This window comes from Tiliqua scincoides, chromosome 2 (genome assembly GCF_035046505.1).
Source record: "Tiliqua scincoides isolate rTilSci1 chromosome 2, rTilSci1.hap2, whole genome shotgun sequence".
Taxonomy (NCBI): domain Eukaryota; kingdom Metazoa; phylum Chordata; class Lepidosauria; order Squamata; family Scincidae; genus Tiliqua; species Tiliqua scincoides.
Window position 1 is genome coordinate 117,834,545 of NC_089822.1, and position 19,375 is coordinate 117,853,919.

A 19,375-nucleotide genomic window follows, 5' to 3' on the forward strand; every position below is an offset into this window, starting at 1 on the left:
GGTGCCCCAGCCCAGTAATCAACTTAGTCGCTCTCTTTTGCACCTTTTCCATTTGCATGGAGGTAGCTAGTTGGCTGTGAAAGCCCCATCAATAGCTAGTTTTTGGTCATCAATTCATCTATGAACCAGTGATTGAAAACCAGCACAGTAAAAAAGCTGAAACGTAATACGGAAAGTGATCAATCACCCAGAATTTCTCAGCACACTTCTGGTGCAAAACAGTGCAAAGGCAGAGTCTTCTGTTCTTCAAACAGATAAAAAGAGAAACAGGTATTGGTATTGGCAACCTTCAGTCTCGAAAGACTATGGTATCGCGCTCTGAAAGGTGGTTCTGGCACAGCGTCTAGTGTGGCTGAAAAGGCCAATCCGGGAGTGACAATCCCTTCCACACCGGGAGCAAGTGCAGTCTGTCCCTGGTCTGTCTCCCTGGCTATAGGCCTTCCTTCTTTGCCTCTTAGCCTCAGACTGTTGGCAAAGTGTCTCTTCAAACTGGGAAAGGCCATGCTGCACAGCCTGCCTCCAAGCGGGCCGCTCATGAAGTCTGGACTTTCATAAGGGGGAGATGAGGGCTTGTATTATTAATTACAAACATTTTGCTAATACGAAGGGTACAATATAAGTAATGGTGCACTGAATTGTAGCCTGGGAAGGAGGGTCCTATCCTGGTGTTTCAAAAAACAGACCTGCTCTGCAAGCATTTTGCATTTGCAAAGCAGAACCAGGCTGCAGCAGAAGGAAGGAGATTACAAGGTTAACTTTGGTTGGAATTTCCCAGTTGCCATAGAAACTATCTCTGCCCTGCCTTCCTGCTGCCTGCCTGCTGCTTGAGAAACTTGGCGCCTGCCTGCCACCTGAGAAATGAAACTGTTCAGAGTTGAAAGGCTCTGCCCTCTGATTGACCCAGAGATAAGGCGAAGTGAGAACTGGAGCTTGATTAGTTGGCAAAAATTTCACGTACTATACGTGAGTATTTACGGTAGTTTTTCCACAGGAGGCCTCATGATCAGCTTACACATTTTACCTATTTTAATCTGTACCTCTAAGCATACACACATGCATATGTATCTGTTGTGAGAGGTGCAGGAAGTCACCCTCTCCCCGTCTTTATGAGGGTACCAAAGATCCATTTGCTCTGTTAGGCACTGGACTCAATATATCGCTGGAAAACTGTTAACAAGTGGCAGTCCTGGGCCATTTGAAGAGAGGCTGCTTCATTAAAAGGAAATTCCCAAGATTCCTCCCAACTGTGGCAAGCCACTCCTCTTCAGGAAGTGATACTGTAATCAGCCACTGCTGGAGCCAAGCATCACTCCTTGAGAACTCCGCATCTCTGGTTCCTTTTATAGTCAATCCTCTTCTTCTCTGGCTTTATGCCCCTGTGTCTCTTTACCTTGTTACTGCCAGCCCCAGATCCCTCTTTCATGATTTCGCGGTAGCTGAAGGAAGAGATGCTGCTACTGTCCCCTGTCTGTGCCCGGCTTGGCGAGTTGATATCCGCTAGGACCAGGTCTTCAATTCCTGTGGAGAGAAGACAATGTCAGGACACCAAGAAGAGCACTAGTTTTGGGGGTTCAAGATTGCTAGGAAGCCACACCCACTCCTTAAGCATCCTGTCCTTCAACTCCAAATGTCTGCCAGCCAGTTAGGGCAACTCAGTGGTACAGCACTCTCCACATGCTCAGATACATTATCTTGACAAGCTAGTTTGCACACAGAGAAAACAATCCTAATCCCATGTAACAACAAATTTACAGGAAGTCACAGGCCTGGAGTCTACTTTTCAAACAGGGTGAGCACCAGCAAGCCTTCAACAAAAATGAAACACTGCTTATAGCTCTTCTGTATATCCAAGTATTTTCAATCCCAGGAAAAGAAACAGAACTAGCCGGGGGCTAGGGTATTTCCTTAGGGGTCCTGGATCTAACTTCCTGGCAGATTCTGTTTTCTTTCATATCCTCTATATTTAGAATACAGAATAAAAGATTAGCAGAAGCTGGGAGAAATTGTCTGCCTGAAGCAGGATTTACCCAGGAAAATGTCCTCAAGCTCCCAGTCCCACATATTCTGAGACTTAGCCCTATCCCCTCTTCTCACACCTCCCCCCAAACAACCAATTTCTTTCCTTTGGAACACCACATTCCCTTCTCTGTAAATGTAGAAATCCCTGGAGGTCTAGAACCAGACAGGGAAGATCTTGTTTATATAATCAAGAACACACACAGTTCTGTGCAGAGGTTATACTTCCAATACATTAACCATGGGTAAGGTATCGGGAGCAGATTGCAGGATTCCATATTCCCCCATCTCCTGACTTCTCATGTGCAAATTCTTCAACCTTCCCTTTCTTGGCCTCCCAACTGTGGCAAGCCACTCATCCTCAGGAAGTGACATTACAATCAGCTGCTGCTGGAGCCAAGCATCACCACCCTTGAGAACCCCAGCATCTTTGGCTCCTTTTACAGTCAATCCTCTTCTTCCTTGGCTTTATGCCCCTTTGTCTCCTTACCCTGTTACTGATAGCCTTTTGGTTTAATGCCAAACACGGCTTGCACTTAACCGGATTTGAAACTGGTTAAAACTGAACTCTGGTTAGTGTTAGCCACGGTTAAGGCCAGTGCCAACATAATGCTTGATCAGAGGTAAGCATAGAGCAGGGATGCCCAAACCCTGGCCCAGGGGCAACTTGCAGCCCTCAGGGACTCCAAATCTGGCCCATGGGGAGCCCCCAGTCTCCAATGAGACTCTGGCCCTGCAGAGACTTGCTGGCCTGATGCAACTGCTCTCAGCGTGAGGGCAACTGTTCAACTTCTTGCGTGAGCTGTGGGACAAGGGCTCCCTTCACTGCTTGCTGTTTCATGTCTGTGATGCAGCAGCAGCAACGAAAGAAAGGACAGCCTTGCATTGTGCAAGGCCTTTTTTAGGCCTTGAGCAATTGCAAGGCCTTCATTCATTCATATAAGTTCCAACTTTAATATATTCATTTATGTAAATTTATTCAAATTTGAAATGTAAATTGATTCTCTTTTTTCCTGGCCCCTGACACAGTGTCAGAGATGGTGCGGCCCTCCTGCCAAAAAGTTTGGACACCCCTGGCGTAGAGGAAGGATTTGTGAAAGAAAGTGCTATTGGAGGGAGTACATTGTCTCACAGCCATAGTGAAGGCATTGGTAGCATTATGTCTGTCTGTATTCCATGAGAGATTCCTTGATTGCTGTCTCAAGTCTATTATAATTTACTTGCATTGAATGAATTCCCATGTTATATTGGCTCCTGCCTATAAAAGTGTGTGCCACAATAAGTCAGCCATTCTCATCCGAAACCCTTCCTGTTGAGCAACTATGTTTTTTCAAGAGATGAAGCCAGGGAGCTGTTCCAAGTGCTGAAACCCTGAATGAACATCACTTAACTTGTCTTGTACTACTAGGCCATCAACTATCAATATTACCTATGCTGACAGACAGCTGCTGTCTGGAGTTGCAGGGAGGGGCCTCTCCTGGAGATGTTAGGGGTTGAACTTAGGACCTCTTGTATGCAAAGCGGGTGCTCTCCCATTGAGCTGCAGTCCCTCCCCACCAATTCCAGGTTAGGTGAATGCTGACAAGTCTCATGTCATCTAGTTTTTCAGCTATTAGCTCCATGATCAGCTTACATATTTTACAGTTACAAGGTGTGATGAAACAGTTGTGGTTATTGTGGAAGGTGTTCTCTCCAAAGGGGTTCAGGTTCCAAGGGGAGCTAGCCAATTAGAGAACCAGGGAGGCATGGACAGAAGAAGGTCACCAGGTGTGAGGAGACTCTCTCTCTCTCTCACTCTCTCCTGCACGCTTCTGACTGGGCAAGGCAGAGAGAACCCATTGGGGATTAGAGTAGAAGGCTGCTGGGGAGAGCCCAGGTATATAGAAAGGAACCAAATATCAGCCAGGAGCATTAGGTTCTGTTTATGTTGGTCTGTCCTCCCCCTTCAGATGTTGGAAGCTTTTGGACCCCTCAGCTCAGGCTAGGCTGAGTTGGAATTGAGGCTCTCTACACATGTGAGGTTTCCTGTACAGCTAGCACTATTCAGGGGACATTAACCTGTGAGAAAACAAGACTGTTTACATTAGAAAAAAAATCTTAATAAAACATTTTTGCTTAAAACCTCTGCCATGTACTAGAATCAGTGCATTTGTCAGCCTCCTCATTCTGAAGGTAGTACTGTCAGAATGAGGGCATTTTAACAATCCTAAACAGCATTCTTGGGGTGCAGTTTGCCCAGGGAACCCCTCTGTTAACCAGATCTCTTGGGCTGGTGGCAGTAGACAAGATCTACCAAGTCTTGTCCCACCAAGCTGCATGTCCAAACTGATTGGAAGAGTGGGGGATAGGAAGGGAGTGAGTGCTTCACACTAGGCATCACTGCCCTGGATCAGTGGGGTGGTCACTAGAAGTACCCTCTCCTTTCATGACACAAGGCAAGGGTTTCATAATAGTTAAGGCATAACTACAGCTTTGTTAAGCAATTCTGAATATTGCTAAACATCATATTAGCTAAACATCTTAGTGCCTAGCTGGATCGGACCAAGGTCTCCCTGGTCTGTATCATATTCTTTCAAAATCCTAGCAGGGGGCAGAGATTAGCCAACAAGGTTCCATGGTGGTTTAAGATTTATCTTCAGGAAAGAAAAAAACAATCCCATGTACAATAGCCCTGAACTCTTTGGAAGAAGATTGGGATATGAATTTGTTTTAGAAACAGACACACTCCCACACTCAAACAAAAACCAAAGACAAGGGACATTCTTTGCACAGCAGATTGCACAATGCAACTTCCTGTACAGACCATCTGGTGTATCCACCAGACCTCAAAAGACAATTTTTTAAAACAAGCTTTAAGGGCTGCAAACACTCTTTTTAAAGAGGAGGCAGCACCCACAATTAGAGGGGCATCAAATGTATTTCTCTGAATGGTTCAAGGGTTAAGAAGAGAGTTTTTGTTTTCCTCCAAAACTCCACTACGATTTGTCTATTTTCTTCAGACCACCTAATATCACACGAGTCTCATGGACTGTTATTGCGCTATTTTGCAACAGAGACAGCGTAGTCTTAACATCGGACAACACCAACTGATGAATGAGCCAATAACATTTTTGGGGATGTTGAAAAGTGTTGATGTTCATCAATAGAATACCTGAAAAACACCATCTACTGAACTAATGAATACAGTACAATTTTCTTTAACACACACATACACACACACCCCATCACAATGGTTAAAATACAAGACAAGATAGTGGGAAAGTAGGACAAGTTTCCAAAATGAACCAAAATGCTTTGCAGAGAGAAAAAGGACATCAGTGGCAAATCTAACATCTAGAAAGATAGCAATGGAGTCACAGAGAACACAAGAGAGGGAAGCGGAGTCATAGATCCAGTGGTCTTAACCTTGCACTGTGGCTTAAAGAACTGTCAAGCCCCTCAGTTCAAACCTGGTCTCAACCATAAGTGTATTCATTTGCTTTGGCCTGGTCACCTTTCTCTCAGCCCCCACTGCCAAATCTACACTATTGGTATTTCTATATAGTATTTCTATCCATTCAACAATATGCTCAGGAAGACATCCATTTTCTCCCCTGCCATACTAGTTTATCCTCACAACTCTGTGAGGTAGGAGATGAACTGACCCAAGGTCACAGAATAAGTTTTAAGACTGACTTGAAGCAGTATCTCCCTGCTCCTGGTCTGATACTTTAATACTGCTGCAGAGGGCTGCTGTAGTAGCCATTACTAGGATAATGTATGGAAAGCACTCTGAATGTGTAAAACAGCAAAAAGAAGAGACGCTTATTAGCATGAGCAAAATTGTAATGACAAATGGGGTTGTGACTAGAGGGAGGGTTTACAGGACAATAACCCTTGGAGAGTTGCAATATGCCTCAGAACATTACACACACAGACTTCTATTAAATTGAGATTATCTAGCATGTGGTGTCCCCAAGTGCAACAGTTTACATGTTCTTACAGGAGGAAAATGGCAACTACTCACTTACATGGGAAATATTAAAGAAAGGCATTTGGAAAGACCAACAGGAATGTGGGCTGCACTTGGTCCCTCTCCCCCCCATCACTGAGAATCATGCTTAGGGCGCAATCCTAACCAACTTTCCAGCACTGGCATAGTTGTGTCAGTGGGGCACGTGCTGCATCCTACAGTTGGGGGGCAGTCATGGAGACCTCTTCAAGGTAAGGCAATGTTTGTTCCCTTACCTTGGAGTTGAGTTGCCCTTATGTCAGTGCTGGAAAATTGGTTAGGATTGAGGCCTTAGTCTCATTTACATAGTTCCATCCCAGGCACTGTTTCTTGCTCACCCTGAAGTGTGACAGAACGTCTGCCAATATATAAAAGCCAACAAAGGTTAAGACATTGATTAGGCTTTTGAATGTTCTCCCCCCACCAAGGGCCAACCCATGATTTTTGACAATATATAAATTATCCAAAAATGTAGGCAGTGACAAAAACAGATGGGAGGAAGAGATGAGGAAGAGAGGAAGGGGAAACAATCCATTTCTTTGTTTATCTTCAATTTGCACCATGGCAAGCAGAGATCCTTCGATCCTTTTTCTTCTTCCCAGGTCTTCCAATGGGGCACACAGTGGTCTCCTGACCACATCACTTTTCAGGTCCACACTAGCACTGCAGCAGCACCCTGACATTCCCAGATGCTATTCCCAAATGACAATTTTAACCATTGCATTGTCTGCCCAGCACAGCGGCGAGGGTTTTGAGGAGGGAGAGTGCATGTAAGAAGTGAGAAACCCAGTGCAGCTGCCTGGCCTGGCTGGTTAATTTTTAATTCAGCTGTGAAAACAAGAGACCCATTCAGTGCTGGCAGCCTGGAGCTGCCAAAGGCAGACACCTCCTGTGCCCTGCATGTGCCCCAAGCCCCTTTCAGATCCACCTGTTCAGCTCAAGCAAACACTGAATAGTGTTCAGCTCGCTGCTGTCTGCCGCTGCCAATGCTTCTCAATCCTGCAACTCACCCAATTTATGTGATGTGGATTTTTTTTCCCCCTTTTTAAAAATCGAGCTGAAGGTCACTTGCCCTTTCTGGAGAAAAAAAAGAGGGAGAGGATGTGTGGTGGCTTTTAAAAAATCACTCCATGCTGGGAACAGAGCTTTGTGGATGGAGAAGGGCTCCTTTGTGCAGACTGCTTTGGAATGGGTTGGGTGGGGGGGAGGGAAAGGAAGAATTCAGAAGGCAGTGTAAGTCCCTTCACACTCCATGGTGCATTAGATCAAAGCAGCCAGATAAAAGACATCTCTACCCTGCAATTTGCCAGGGGCCAAATGACAGAACCTCCTAGGGCCCTGGGAAGAACAGCATACTTCAAGGCGAGAGAAGAGAAGCACACTTCAAAGAGAAGTTAGAAGAGACAGCGCCCTCTGCAGATTGTCCTAGCAGACAATTCCTTTCTCTGAAACAGCAAGTAAGAGACCCAGGGTGCATGCTGAAGATCACTTAACAAGGATTAATCCCCCTGCCAAAATTCAGTTGCCCTTAAAACTAATGCCCAGTGAAAGGACCCTCCCCCTGCATCCATTTCAAAGCATGCCTTTGGAAGAGAGAAGATTCCAATGCATATCAATCAGTGGCGTACTGGGGGAGGCAAGGGATGCAAATGTCCTGACGCCAGGCTTAGGAGAACAGCGCTGTGCCACCCTCCACTTCCCCCTGCAGCTCCCCTGTAACACTCAGTTGGTGTGCCAATATCAGCATGGAGGTCTGAGGGCCACCCTTTCTGAGAGCTGGGGCAGCTGGATGCAGCCTCCCTAACCCCCGAAAGGCCTTGTAAGGCCTTCTGGGATTGAAAATTGTCACTTACGGTTTTTGGCTGAAAACTGGAAGTGACAATGTTCAGAAGGCCCTACAAGACCTTCAGAGGGCTGGGGAGGCCTCACGCAGCCTCCCCAGCCCTCAGAACGCCTGGAGGGGGGAAGGCAGGCACCTCCAGGTGGCATGGGGGTGTGCCCTAGGAGGGGCCGTGGCCAGGAACGCCACCAATATCAATGATTGCAAGTAAAGTGCCAAAAGGTACTGAAAGAGCAGAGGGAGGGGAAGTGTGGATCTCCTGGAAGTGGAATAGAGCCTAGGAGTTTATGGGAAAAGGCTGGGAGGGCTAAAAATTAGGAGCCTTAATAACGTCTTAACAAATAAGGAGGGGAAGATCAGGGGAGCTCTGGGCACTAATCAGGCATTTTCCTCAAACACTCACAGCACACAAAATATCTTAACAAAAATAAATCTTAGTGACCCTTACTCCGTGCCTGCAAGATATACCTGTATTATAGAGGGGCATGGGCTGAAGTTTGAGAGAGAGAAAGGGATCCTTAACTGGGAGATGAGGTATTCAGGAGGATGTGAAGGGTGTAGGCTAACACTTCAAAGTGCTTAATTCATTGAAAAGGGCTGCTTTGCAGCAGACAACATTCCTATGCAGAACTCACTTCTGCAATGGAATACGGCAACTGCTTGTTGGCCTAAATGTTTTGTCAGCCTGGGGATCATCTCATCCTAGCTACATCACTACATATGTAGCAGAGCGTTCCGTTCACAGAGAAGACGTGGAAAGATTTTACTTGCAGCCTAAACAAAACATCGTGGTATACTGTACTTTAAAACACAGTAGTAAGCTTTCCATGCTCACCCTTCCCACAAAACCCAGAGGGTTTCCCTTCAGTTCCTTCCTGTGTCCCAATGATCTCCTCCAGCTTTCTCTGGTGCTTACTGGTTTCCTTTTTCTACTTTCCTTTCCTTCCCATCCTTGCCTAACAGTCCTCACAGATGTCACCCTGTCCTTCATGGAGGCTAACTGGCTCTGATTGTCATCATGCCAACAGCCCAAATTCTCCCAAACTAACCCTTGTTTCTCTCTCAATCTTTCACACATAATATATATCACTGCACGGCACAGAGATAAACCTCACACCCACGCTCTCCCTCATCCTTTCTCTGAAGGACTGAACCAGATGGTTCATTTCAGAGATCAGCTGTTTTAACGCTTCCCATCTCTGCTGCCTGTACCTGCGAGGCACCACCAAGCTGCACAGATGCCCACCCTCCCCAGCCCAGGCAGGTGATGTAGCCAGGTGTTTGAACAACTCTACACAAGCCAGGCAGCTGGCTTCTGACTACAGTGTCTGGGGAGATCTCTGTTTTTCCCCAGGAATGCTGCCTTGTGCTTGTGACCATTCGCAGCAGTGCTGAGCCAGGAACTTAGAAAGTTGCTGTCCGAGCAAGCTCTCGACAATTTTGGGAGGCAGAAGGCAAACAGTGGCACAATTTTGCTTCAAATGTTTAATTTCTTCTGAAAACAGAAGTGGCCACGATGCAGAATTAGAAAGGGGGGGGGAGGGAATGAACGGGAACCATCTCTCACCTTAGAAATGCTAATCATGGCTCCCTTTCATGGAGATTTTAAATCACATTAGGTCACAGATTGAGAGAGTCTGCCCTAAAAGACAAGTCAGATACAGTCTTCCTGGACTGACCTCTACTAAAATGAATATTTTAATGCAACTTAAACTTTAATTACCCCTGCTAATTGGGCAATACCCCTGCTAATTGGGCAAGAGGCACTTTTTAAAGTGGGTGCTCCTCTTTTTAGCAGGGGGAGAGTAACTGGCCCACCTCACTCCAGCAGTGTCTTTTCTAGTGGCTGTCTGCTGGTGTTCTTATGCATCTTTTTAGATTGTGAGCCCTTTTGGGACAGGGAGCCATTAGTTGTTTGATTTTTCTCTGTAAACCGCTTTGTGAACTCTTAGTTGAAAAGCGGTATATAAATACTGTTAATAATGTTAATAATAATACTTAATAACTACATGGACTGTCTTTAAACCTTACATTATGCCACAAGAATGCACTGCAGGAACCATGGCTCTTTCTGCAACGTGCAGGAGGTCAGAGAGACAGATAATGTTAAGTACGTTGATGACTGTAGTCAAGCCTTGTTGAATGGGCTGTAACTTGACAGTAGAGCACCTGCTTAGTACGATGAAGGTTCCAGGTTAAAATTCTGGCATCCCCAGGCACAGCTTGGTGATGTCCTTATCTGAAACTCTGGAGAGCCACTGCCAGCCAATATGGACAATACTGAGCTAAAGGGACCAATGATCTGACTCAGATGTTAAATATAAGGACAATGCCTAGTTAATTTCACAGAGAGTGTAGAAGATTTCCAGGGATCCAAAGTCAGGTCTCAGTATTCCAGGTAGACCTTTTCCTATAGCTATCCCTTTTCCTTCTGCAGAACTAGCAAAACCAGAATAAACCATACAAAAAAGTCAACACAGTGAAACCAATTCTGCTTAATTTGCATAATGTTCATGGATTGCAGAATTCAGCTTTTTCTTGGTGCAGAAGTTAGCACACGGAGCCCCAAATTCTCCCCTTGGCGAGTCTGCAAAAGAGACCCATCAAGGCTACTAAGGGATTCCTAGAACAGCGTTTGTGAACAAGAAAAAGCTATTGGAATTCCCATATTCCTTCCCTGACCCCTGCAAGCTTACTCTCACCACATTTGGTACTAGGTTATTAGACACTCAAATCCACATGTAAGTGAGTCAACAGAGAAGAACCAGCACCTGCAAATACAGTTTTATTTTCCTAAAACGCAAGGTCAGTGAGTGACCTTTTCTCAGCTACTACTTCAAGGTACATTTCAAAGACAAATGTGGCCATTTTTCATTTGTGCATGTCTTTCTCAGCTGGTGCATCATGTATGCATTTTTTCCTTTTCTTTCTGCATCCCAGGCCAAGAAGCTTTCCAGATTTACATGAAATAGCCTGCATAGCATCCTCCCAATTGCCCACCAAGGCCTAGTCATCCCCCGATCACAGCTAGAAGGGGAGAGCCCAACTAGGTTTTTTCTTTCCTAGTCACCATCGCTCACCTGTCCTGCTCTTGCTATTGGTCAAAATTTCTTGGAGCCGCTCCTGGAGTTTGTCTGCTCGCTTCCGTTCCAGGTGGAGCTGCCGTTTTAGATCTTTCAACTGTTGGAGGGGAAAGATGTGAAGCAGAAATCAGAGTTCACCAAGGCTTTCCCTACAACCTATTTTCAGTGTCAGAGGTCAGCCCTGGATATGCATAGATTAGATTAGACATCAGGAAAAAATTCCTGAAGGTGAGGGCAGTTCGGCAGTGGAGCAGATTGCTGAGAGAGGCAGTGGACTCTCCCTCACTAGAGATATTCAAGCAGAGGCTCAACAAGCTACTGTTGGAGATGCTCTAAGAGGATTTCCTGCCTAAGGCAGGGGGTTGGACTAGATGACGTATTGGGCCCCTTCCAACTCTATGATTCTATAGATAATTCATCAACACAGCTGCCTCTGAATGTGTGCAGAATACCGTTGCCTCACCCATGGTGAGATCTCTTAAGAAAAGGCTAGAGTGGCTCACTTCAGGTTCCAGTCTGAGTGGCAGGAACCATCATGATGCAAACAAGGGAGACCTTTCTCCCCCACCTCTACAGCTGCCACTCAAAAGGCATATGCAATTGAGAACAGCAGTGCCCATCAAATGCCACTGGGAATGGGACTGTTTGATCCACACCTCTATAATTAAGGTCAAACGGGGCAACTTCTGACCTTTGAAACTGAGTATTGGCTGGAGACCAAGGAACCTTCTGATCAGGAGCAGGGTGAAGACCTGGGATAGCTCAGGAACTGAGCAGTGTGGCTAGGGAAGGGCTGTAAGCTCAGTGACAGAGTACTCACATACCTTGAATGCAGAGAGTCCCAGGTTCAAACACTGGCATCTCCAGGTAAAGCAAAAAGACTCAACAATACTAAACTAGTTGAGCAGGTTGTCTGGCTCAGTTTAAGGAAGCGTCCCAGTTCTCAGCACGGAGAAGAGAAGCCATCGCAGTGCTGGGAATGTTGGGGCAAAGAAACCACAGCTCCAATCCCCATCTTCTGGGCTGGTGCCAGTTCTGGAAATCTACCCCTTGAATCCAGCCTCTTACTTCTAGCAGCTCACACATCAGGGTGGGAATGAAATGACAAGCCAGAGGTACACATGAGTCACAGCACAGCATGCAGCTAGGGGGCCGCACTGCGGCAATTCCCAGTTTCACGCCCTTAAGCCCTCAGGCAGAGGGACCATCAGGGAGCACAGTGGTTGTGTTTTCATCATTCACATCAACCCCTCCTCTGCCTTTCTAGGCCCTTGGCCCTGGTTCCCCCACTGGGAGCTGCAGTGGTGCATTGCAGTGCCCAGTTGCTGCTATGCAATACAACTCCTTACTTCTGGTGCTCTTTTTTCGCTTGGGCTGGGGGAGGAAAGTGGAACCTGGGAATTTTGATTCCCAGTACACCAGTAATATCCAAGCCTTGGGTTTTCTCCACAACTAGGAGAGAGAACACAGGAGCCTAGATAAGACTACCCTTCTTTTTCCAGGCAATAGGAATGGCAAACAAGGTTCACGAACTAGACCAACAGAGGTCTCACACAACATCTAACAGATCTCCACCTTTATCCCCCCCCCCGCTCCCCCAAATTCACCAAGAGAATTCTCCAGCTTACCGCTGCACTGCCTTTCTTCTCCAGGATCCGCTGCCCATCTACTGTGTCTTTCACCTCCTGACAGGGAGACAAGGTTGTTATACATCTGCTAGCCAGTGTCAAATTATGTTTATGTTATACTTCAAGAGTAGTAAAACACTTAATTCAGGGAAAATGAAAAACTTTGTGACCGCAGTTGTGTTGCAAATCTTAACATCAGGCTCCCAAGAATTGTCTTTAAAAAAGAAAAAAAATTGTCTCTGTAAAGGAGAGAAGCAAATTTCTAGTCCTCATGGGGAAAGATGAATACTGAAGACACTGGATTAGGCTTCCCATAAAATATTTGGAGTCTCTGCACTTTTCCTATTTCTGCTCACAAAGCTCAGTTCTTCTGACTCCTCTAGCCCCATCTACTGTTCAACAACATCCCAAGAATATTGTCCCTCCTTTCCTATTGTGAATCTTGCTTTTAGGGGTTGCAGTCTTCCATTGTATGGACAAATACCCACAGACTTGTGGTTTAACCTAGGATAAAAAGGATAAAAAAGCTGGCAAGATAATCTTTAGTGGGATCAGATATACCCAGAGCAACTTCTTTAAGCTTCAAAAGCAGCACTGGTCACTTTTCAGCTACTGCCCCAGACCCCTGACTCTCCTGAAGCGGAAGGAAAGACTGCAGCAGAAATCAGGTATGTGAATTGGGCAAGAATGGCGCCATCTGCCTGTCGCTGCTAGACTGCTAGACAAGCACACTGGGGAAAGAAGTGCAGCCTGACAGATGGGTGATCCTGACAGGAGGAGAAGGAACAGATGGACGTAGGAAACTCAGGCTGCCAAAAGCACCAGCTCCCAGGGGAATCTGGCAGGCGAAAGCACATACACACCTGTTTCAGCCGGTTAATGGTGTCCATGTGCTCATCTCTGGCTCTTTCGATCTCTCGCAACTGCTCTTTGACTGCTTCCACCTCTTGATCCTTTAGCTGCAAGAGAGAACCAGACAATAGTTAGTGAAGAAGCACGGTGCCTAAGAAAAAGGGTGAACTATACATCTGGTGGCAAATGTTCTCAACCCCATATTCCCCACTGATAAACAAGGTGGCAGTGGCAGATGGGAGATATTTACAGGGAGAAGCAGAAGGGTTCATTTAAACCACTGCCCACAAAACCTACCCCCCCAATACCTGCAAGTCAGTCACATGCTGCTCCTTACAGAGACGCATTGCCTCTGTATGTTCCTGCTGGTGCTTCTCTATCAGCTCCTATAGAAGAGGAAGAAACTGTCAGACTCCCAGTACAAGACTAGAAAACAGCTGGGTGTACAGGCCATCCTGGCTCTTCTAAAGGGTGCCAGTTCTGGTCTGCCCACCTTCATTCAGGAAAAGCCTGATGCAACAGAATTGGGAATGTGAAGAGAGGTTTGCACAGGAGAGGAGTGGGGGAGCAGACCTGATAGACACCCCAAGCCCATCACCCACCTCTGCATCCTTGAGCCGTCGCTCAAACCAGCCCTTAGTGCCATCCATGGACTGTATTTGCAGATGCAGCTCCTCAACCGTTTGTTGGAGGGCCTCCAACTCCTGACTACGGACCTAAAGCACAAGGGAAAGGGCACAGACACAGGCATTACAGAATGCAAGAGAAACATAGGAGACCAAGGCTCTCACTTACAAAACAGGCACTGGACCTTTAAGGAGTGGGCTTCTCCCACACTACAGGATGTTCTAGACTGCTCTAAGGCAGAGCTTCCTACAAGTGAGTTGGGAGCACTATAAGTGTGCATGGGGGAGGGACTATGGCAGCAACACAATCCGCCAGGATCCCCTGACATCCCTGCAGGGCTCCCAAAGCCTCCGAAACAGTAAAAAAAAGTGTTTGAAAATCACTTTCTGTTTTCAGTCAAGAACTGGAAATGGTTTTTGATTTTTTTTATTCTTTTGGAGGCTTAGGCAGCCCTGCAGAGGCACCTGTGGGACTTCCCCCGCCTCCCAGAGGCTGGCACTCAGATAAGTTTAAAACGCTCCCTCCTCCCTGGCAGGAACACAATCCTGGGGATCTTGTTGCTGCCTTCCCACCCTCCTACTCCTTAAAGGGGCAGGGACAAGTGCTTCCCTGGCTGGCAGGGATGGGAACTCATCAGGTGACTTGAGTCTGAGCGGCAAAAACACTTTTTTGCTGACAGCGCAGACTCAAGTTCGCATCAATGACTATGGCATTGACTTGAGACTGAGGCCACTGACTTGGCACTCAGTCCCCACACATGCAGACTCAAGTCTCTCTGGGTCTGGGTGTGCTGGCTCACTTTTTTCATGGCGTGAAAGACCTTGTGAGGCCATCATTCAGCCCACATAAGCAGCAGCATAATTCCAGCAAGGAGACAGAGAAAGGTTAATGTTTTGCTTTTGCATGGAGCGGGGGGTAGGTGGGAGGGGGCTCTCTTTTCCTTCTCTGAAGGAACTGAAGATCATTAGACGAAGGATGAGCAGTCTGATTTTTTCCTTTGGATGAGGTAGGGCAGAAGGAGGAGTCCAAAGGGGTTCTTGCCTTACAGTTGGCTGGAAAAGCCCAGGGTGGGGAGGAGGCAGGGAAGCCAGGGGGATGCAGTTCATAGCAATCACACTTTCCAACTGCATGACTGGCTCCTGTGGGCTCCATTGTTACTTGGGAAGAGAAAGCCTCATTGAGCAACTGGAGCAAATGGGACTGCTTCTGAGTAGAGTTGCAAAGGATGCGGTCATACTGGTAAGCCTCCCAGCTGCTGCACATGACTCTCCTCCCTCTTGCTGCTTCTGTCCCCGCTCTCACATAGTCCGTCTCGTCCCATCCCCTCCTGCTTAGTTTACAGATGAGATTGGGACATCAGGGGAGTGTTTAAAGAGCAGCCCCATTCTTTTCCACAGAGCCGCAGCTGGGATGGGATCGTACAAAGGAATTGATTGGCGCATTCTGCACTGCTGCCTTACAGATGGGATGAGCAGGAACAGCAGAGGAATATTTAAAGAGTGCTCTGACATATGCACAGCCCGGCAGCAGCTCCATTTTTTTCCACAGAGCTGTGCCTGATCCGTGTATCAAGAAGACTCATGACTTGAGTCTTTTCAAGTCACAAATCTGGGAGACTTGCAAAGTCTGCCCATTAGGACTCGCTTTCAAGTCAATTCACGGGGGGGGGGTGAAAAGACTTGTGACTCGACTCGAGCCATGCTGGACTTGCCCATCCCTGCTGGTTGGTAAGTCGAAACATACCAGTTTGGGAACCACTGCTCTAGGAAGAGAAAAAGTGTACTCTGCTAACATAACATATCACTTCCTAGCAAAGCTGCTAGAGAATTCAACATCCTGAGAATCTAAGTTATGATTAAAGAAAACAAAAAAACAAAAAGCAACAGCAGCAAATTTCTAGTCTTTAAGATTCAAACATGTGCAACCCCACAGGGAGATCCAATCTCTGCTTTCATTTTCTTGTCCAGTACCTTCTCCTCCTTTAGCTGACCACGCAGCTCATCTTCCTGCCGCTTCTTATGCTCATGTAACTCCCGCAGCTCGCGCTCATAGCGTGCCCGTACTGCCAGCACCTCTTTCTCATGCTGTAAGCGGAGGTTGCTCAGTTCTTCCTTATGACGCCCTTTTTCTTGTTGGGTCTCAATAGCCATCTCGTCTAGCATGATCTTGCGTTTCTCTGCCGTCTGGAAAGCAGACGCAGATCAGAGAAATAACTTTGGAAAAAGCAGAACACCACAGTCCTGGGTTCTTGGCAGGAACCCAGCACAAAATTCCCAATCCCTTCACAGACACGGGTGTAGAATGGGTTTGATTCTGGTTCATGACACCCTTCAGCTGCCACTTAGGAGGCCCAAATATCTCCTAGAGTTGGGAACAGACAATCACATTTCCTCGTTTGTAGCCTTTTAGGGATAGGAGTGACATGTGAACAGAGCTGAGATGATTACATTTACCTAATTAGGAAGTGGAACCTTGAAGATCTCTGGGGTTTTTTTCTTCACTCACTCACACACAATGTTTCTAGGCCTCAGGGTTGCAGAAAAAAAATCTGGAAGTGGGCAGTATGTGGAAACCAGAGAGTACTGGATGGAGTAGTTTTAGTCAGCAGGTTCTTTAGTGCCCCGCAACGCTCCTAAAGCCATTTTCTATCAAACTCCCATTCTCCATGTCTTTTATTCTTTTTCACTCCCCTTTGCCCTGAGTTTTCTAAATGCTTTAAAATGCAATTTTAAAATGTAGGTTTCTGGTTAGAGAGTGCACTCAGCCCAGAATGCAATGAATTTCTCCAAGCGAGCTGGACTGCAGACGGGGTTAAGTCCTCCACCTGTCATTCCCCACCATCACCACCTTTACCTTTCTGGCTTCATCAAGATCTTGTAACAATCTTTCCTTCTCCTGTCCAAGTTCTTGTAGCTGCTCCAAGAGACGAGTGTTGGCTCGGAGTGACTCCTAAGGGGAAAAGCGCAGGTGGCTTAAGTACTTCCTTCTAGAACAGCCCTTGGACAGCCAAATTCTTTGGTCACCACCCCCACTTCTGCTGGAGACCTTCCTATATGCCCGAATCGATACACAATTACGAACAATTCTCCTTTAATACACTTGACCCACCTTGCAGGGCTGTTGTGAAAGAATGACTGAGTGCTTCAAACACACAAGAAGTACTACATACATGGGAAGTACTTCGAACACCCTATTGTGCTCATAGACAAAGTCAGAATGGCAAAGGGTGGACTTTTCCAACCTGGGCATCTAGTACAAGATCCTTTTACATGAAGTAGCACTCCCTCCATGAGTACTTTTAACCCACCTTTTCACACTCACTAATTAAACAGGTGCTAAAGTGACCAAAAACAAAGCAGTCAAGATTCCGGATCAATATATCAGGAATAAAAGTGCAGAGAGAACAGAGGTAATCTTGCAAATATACTCAAAGCTTTGGAAGGCAATTGGGATCAAGCAGGTAGCTATGAAGGGAAGGGGAGGAGTGGAAGACTAGGTGCAAAGGAGAAGAGGGCCGATAAAAAGAGAGGGGGGAAAGGGTTGTAGAAAATGGAAGTCAGGCAGTGAAGCAGGGCTCCTATCATAGATGATTACCTTTTGACTGCCACCGGCTCCAACAGTAGAAAAGGTTCTGAAACTGACCCTTTTGCATGCTGGGCTCAAGGGAGATGGCATGGGGGGAGGAAATATCATGTGCTGAGAAATGCTTCATTTTTCCCCACCCTGAAAGCATATGCAAAGCAGCATCTTCGGCCCAGTAAGCACCCACACACTGGGAACACTCAGCAATGTGCATGGGGTGCTGACAGGCTGGCCTACCTGCAGCTGTGTGTTGAGGTCATCCTTCTGGGCAATCAGCACCTCCTTTTCACTCTGCCGCTGCTGCAGCTCCACCCCCAGTGCTGACACCTGATCTCGCATTAGATTCATCTCTTGGGTCTTGGATGTCTGGATCTGCAGGATAAGATGGATAGACAAGGAGGAAGGAAAAAGAGAGGGGTCTCAGTGCTGTTCAGGAAAAACATCATGTCACAGGATGTTGCGTAAACCTCAGGCTATAGGCTCTGAAGATCTAGAAACGGCCCCAAGACACATGAAGAGTTCCCACCCCCCCAACACACCTCAAAATCCAAGAAATCCCTTCCTCCCCCATTTATTTTCCCTTTTAGTCTCACTGTGTAAAACTGTTGTCCTCAGCTATATATGCTTCTATAAGAGTGCAAGCAATGCACTCAGCTTTGACCCAGGTAAGACACAATGCTCACAGTCCCTAAGCATGTGTAACATCAGCCAGGTTCCTTCTCAGTCATGGCTTGTGGACTGGTTTCAAACCCTGGTGATGATAGGAATCCTGGTGAGCCTTAACCATGGTTAAGATGGGTGTAGCTATAACTCCCAGTTAAAGTGGCCAGGAAAAGATGGGGAGAAGTTTCACGCAAGAGGGGAGCACATAGCCATGCAGTCCGCTCCCAAGCTCTTAACCATCATTTACTGAGTATTGTGACTGCACTACACCAATGGACACTTACAGCACAAACCTATTCATGTTTACAATGAATATACAAACATACATAGTACATGATTACTTGGAAGAAAGTCCTGTTTTGTGTCAATGGAGGTTACTCCCAGGCAGGTGTGTTTAGGACTGCAGCTGTAGCCTATGAAAGTCCACACTGTAGCCTTTCTGATGCCACAGGATGCTTTGGCATTTTTTGCAACTGCAGACTAATACGGCTTCTCTTCTGAAACTAATTCTGAAAATGTTGCAAAATGTTCTCTCTTTAAACTTGAACTGCCTTTTTTGTTGAGCATTATGAAGTTGCCTTGCTTCAAGTCAGATCATTGGTCCATTTGCACTGCCTGGCACCAGCTCTTCAGGGTTTCAGAGAAGGGTCTTTCCCATACCTACCCAGAAATGCCAGGGTTTGAACCTCAGGCACACAAAGTAGGGGCTCTACCACTAGCTACAGTCTCTCCCACACACGAGACTAAGTTGGTTGGACAGTTTTAAAACATCAATACTATTTTTCATCTGTTTCTAACAAATTTCTGTTCTATACAAAACGGTATTTCAGGAAGACAGGGACATTTTAACTGTCAAGTTTTTTTTTAAAAAGCCAAAATCAGGAATCTAAGATCTGTCTCCCTTAGGACTGAGTCATGTGGGCCATGACCACCCTAACATAAGTTTTATGCTGTCACAAAAACAAAATTCACTATTTATTTGAACAGCATTTTTAACAAACAAAATACCTCTTGTGCTTATGGTAACAGCCATGGAAAACTTCAGCGCTTGTAGCCCTCTTACAAATGGAAAAACAGACCCTGGAAAAATGAG

The 19,375-nt window shown here is 46.3% G+C and overlaps 1 protein-coding gene across 2 annotated transcripts in view; it reads right to left on the reverse strand.

Annotated features, from left to right (window-relative positions):
- GRIPAP1 (GRIP1 associated protein 1) overlaps window positions 1-19,375 on the reverse strand; it is a 70,720-nt gene that overhangs the window by 24,868 nt on the left and 26,477 nt on the right. For both annotated transcript variants that reach the window (XM_066614129.1, XM_066614128.1), the window contains 9 exons: window positions 17,857-17,991; window positions 16,891-16,986; window positions 16,008-16,220; window positions 14,013-14,126; window positions 13,719-13,796; window positions 13,422-13,517; window positions 12,559-12,615; window positions 10,928-11,027; window positions 1,391-1,518 (listed from right to left, as the gene is read on the reverse strand). In XM_066614129.1, coding sequence (XP_066470226.1) covers window positions 1,391-1,518; window positions 10,928-11,027; window positions 12,559-12,615; window positions 13,422-13,517; window positions 13,719-13,796; window positions 14,013-14,126; window positions 16,008-16,220; window positions 16,891-16,986; window positions 17,857-17,991 — 1,017 coding nt within the window. The remainder of the gene's footprint in view (window positions 1-1,390; window positions 1,519-10,927; window positions 11,028-12,558; window positions 12,616-13,421; window positions 13,518-13,718; window positions 13,797-14,012; window positions 14,127-16,007; window positions 16,221-16,890; window positions 16,987-17,856; window positions 17,992-19,375) is intronic.